At 46.4% G+C, this 3,669-nt stretch overlaps 1 protein-coding gene across 1 annotated transcript in view; it reads right to left on the reverse strand.

The window, feature by feature from the left end:
- Positions 1–1,732: 1,732 nt before the first annotated feature.
- Positions 1,733–3,669, reverse strand: part of Upf3a (UPF3A, regulator of nonsense mediated mRNA decay) — a 15,248-nt gene continuing 13,311 nt past the window's right edge. Inside the window, exons 8-9 of the mRNA XM_004631205.2 lie at positions 3,377–3,537; positions 1,733–2,163 (exon numbers count right to left, since the gene is read on the reverse strand). Of these exons, the coding sequence (XP_004631262.1) occupies positions 1,872–2,163; positions 3,377–3,537 (453 nt within the window). The 3' untranslated portion in view covers positions 1,733–1,871. The remainder of the gene's footprint in view (positions 2,164–3,376; positions 3,538–3,669) is intronic.

Raw genomic sequence — 3,669 nt, forward strand, 5'->3', positions numbered from 1 at the left:
GGCGACCTTATCTGGTGGCCTTCAGTTGATGATTCTTCCTGACTAATGAGCAATCCTGGATGCCAACTTTAGGGAGGTCAGCATTTGTTTGATCTTTAGGTCTGGCTCACACCAGGAGCATCTCCCCAGTAAGGTGTCTGGTCTTTGTCATCCCCTTCGAGGGCCTGTCCCTGTCTAACTACCTACAATATTTCTATCTAACTTAGGTTGCCTACAACAACATGACGACATACCAGGCACCACTGCACATAAGCAGAATGCTCTTGACTGGCCATAGTAACTTTACTGATCTCAACAGTGTCTGGAGTGCAGCGTGGACACCAAGGACAGGTTTTGGATGTTGGGAACAACTAATGGGGATCAGCTGGGCCTTTGTATCTTTGCTCCCACATTTGTAGATTTAGCCATCTGCAGATGAAAATATATTTGGAAAGAAATGAAGTCACTATCAGGGCCTCAGCAGCCCACCCACAGGGGTGTTATCTGTACACAGAGACCAAAGTCTAGCCCTGAAAGCACCCCTGCCAAACCTCATGCAAGCAGTTATACTAAGTGCCCTGCTGCCACATGCTGTGTCCAGCTTGGCAGGAGTCCTCGTGCACCCCACTTGGAGGTATGCAGGCACCCACCCATTCCTGTGCAAAAACAAAGGCAGGTAAAAGAGACATGTGAACATGGCTGTTCGTTGAGATTAATGAAGAGATTGTAGGTCCCAGGTGAAGGTCAGAAAGCTCTCCTCTGGTCTCTGTGTGGCCTTTCCCGGACAGGCTACCAAAGAACATCATCCATGCATAGCAACCAGGATAGGTTTGAAGGAAGTGAGTCAGTGAGGAAAGTTTGTTGAGGCTATAGTTATTTATACCTCATTCTTAAGATGCCACAACTATGCAGAGGACAGACACAGCTCCACATACTCCTGGAACCTGGCCTCAGGAGTATGGCACCACCGTAATGCTTCGCTGGGAAATGTGACCAAAAGTAAACTTCAAACTTGAGAAAGAAAATCTGTTGGCCTGGTTCAGTGGGCACCCTGAGCAGAACAGGTTTTAAGTGTTCATGGTCAATAGTGTAGAAAGATCCACAGGAGGTTGTATTTTCTTTACAAATTTAAGGGTAGATATTATAATCTCACAAGTAAACTATGAAATTCTAGCTTTACACTAAATTCTTGGTGAGAAACAACTGTCTCAGAGCAGGTCATGGCAGATTCATCCCAGGGCCACTGTCAGGATCTGGGTGCACTATAGAAATATAGATTGGAGACAAAAGCCTGATGTTCCAAGAGAGCAGGGAACAATAGACAGAGCCCGAGAAGAGTTGCTGTCTGTTTGCAAATTCCTGGAAAACTGGGATTCAAGGCAGCAGATAACAGCTTCTCCTGCAGGTGCCCTGTCCTTGGATCCCTTGCTTGGGATGTTATCAGCTAGCATTTGTGAGGACCTAGAGTTAGGCAAATGGTGGAAGTCAATAGAGATAGTAGTTTGCATTCACTTAGGTAATTATGCACATTCCTTAGCCTGCCTTTACCTCTCAATAAATGAGAGATGCTTCTGAGGCTCTGGGCTCACTTGGAGAGAGACTAATCTTAGTGAGACCTCTGAGACTACATTCATCAGGTCTTCTCATCGTTTCTTTCGGCACTGACCCATAACTTACAACAGTGCACTGTATGAGCGAGATGGCCATTGGAGTTGCCTGAGACTGTTGGGGGTAACACTGTGTGGGACTTCACAGTCAGAGCACAATTCTGGACTTTGACACATGGAGGCAGACTTGTGTCTGATTTTGTAAGAAAATTTATTTGGAAACAGTGCTTGTGAGCCTGCAGAAGCAATACCCACTTGGGGTGCAGACAACAAGATTACAGGGCCCTATTTCCTGGGCACTCCCTTCCTGGTACCCGGCTGTGGGGCCTCCTGCTGCTCCCTGTTCAAGCTCTCTCCTGTCTCCAGAGCCACACCCCTTTCCTGGCTCCCCTTTTTCCCTGTGCCGTGGGTGAATCCTCTCCTCCATCTCAGCTCATCTTCATTTTCTTTAGGAAACCTGCCCAACTCAGAGTGACCACTGTGCTTTCTGCCATCATCTGAGTAGCGTTCTGGCATTTCAAGTCCTTGTATTCTTCTCTCCATGTCCTTTTGCTCTTTGTCATTATCATCCCGAGACCTGTGAGTCAATACAAATGGTAAGTGACCACATGGAAAGTAAACACAGCCCTCCTTATACAGCTAAAGTGAATGAGACTAATGAAGCTTAGGGACTTTCCCAGGTGTCTAGACCCAAACCCACTATGACACAACTTTGAAAATTTAAGTTCTAAATTTCCTGCTAAATTAATTGAGGTATAATGATGCCAGATGAATTTCTGCATACACCATAGCATTAAAGAACAGTAAATAAACAGAAAGCTGCTTAGCTTGTTTACTTCTAAAAGCTTTGCCTCCATGAATCATGGGCATAATTCTTACATATCTGCGGCTTGGCCACCTAAGTGTGGCAGGAGTGGTGAGGACAGGGAGGATCACCAAGTCCAGCAGAACTTTATGCCACCAAGAGAGCAACAGGCACTGCTACATCAAGCAATGACATTAAAACACCACAGCATATTATCACACTGATAAAAGATGAAGGAATTCATAATCATGTATGAATTTTACAAACTTATAAACCAAAACCCCTGGGAAGTGGGAAAGATTTTGTGACTTTGAGACAGCCCGTGATCTTGCCATTCCCCGCCAACCCGAGCAATGCAACCCCGAGTGCGAAGGATTCCTGTGTCAGGATGCAGCATGTGACAGAAGCCTGGTCAGCAGCAATACCAACTTCATGTGGTGAGGAGGGGTCAGGGTAGGGGGCCCATCAGCCCAGCCAGCAGAAATGGCTGTGTCAACCCCAACAGGGATGCAGAGCCTCCACAAAGTCATGGTGCAAGCAGGCGAAGGAAAACAATGAGGCAAGACTGGCAGAAGGCACGGTCAAGGAGAACCACGGCACTGAAGTTCTGTTTCTCTACCACAAAAAGCTGGCCTACCCCAAGATAGATTGGGTTCTCAAATTCACAAGTATGTAGAGAGAAACTGTAGGAAGTGTGTCAGGGCCAAAGGGCACGAAACTCAAGACACAGAAGAAAACGACAAAGTGGCACAGGTCATGAAGAGAAAAGGTACTAGAAGAGGGCTTGAGAAGGAGTTTGAGAAGGAGAAGGGATAGCATAGAGAAGACAGGAAATTTGAGACTGCAAGCTCAATGCTATAAGATCTTAGAACTGATGGGAAGCAAAATAAACATGTGTCACATCCTGAGGCAACCCTCAGAGCCCAGAACAGTGTGACACAAACATACTCATGCCCCTAAGGGCAGTAGAAAGAGGTGCACTCACTTCTCGCTGCATCCCTGTGTGGGGCTCTCTGAGGGCCTGGCTCTCACAAAGGTGCAGGGGGTGCCAATTTCCTGTTTGCCATCTCTACTGCCGACTTTCTTGTTTCTTTCTTTTTGCTTTTCTGTGTTTTGTTCTTCTTCCTTTTCTGGTTTCTTAAGAAGCTGGGAAATTACAATGTTAGAAACCATCACTAAAGAATACAGTATCGGGGCTGGGGAGATGGCTCAGTGGAATAAGTGCTTCTCTGGTGAGCGCAAGGGCCTGAGTTCAATCCTTGGTTCCACCAAAAAAAA

This window comes from Octodon degus, unplaced genomic scaffold (genome assembly GCF_000260255.1).
Source record: "Octodon degus isolate 3935 unplaced genomic scaffold, OctDeg1.0 scaffold00039, whole genome shotgun sequence".
In the NCBI taxonomy this organism is placed as follows: Eukaryota; Metazoa; Chordata; class Mammalia; order Rodentia; family Octodontidae; genus Octodon; species Octodon degus.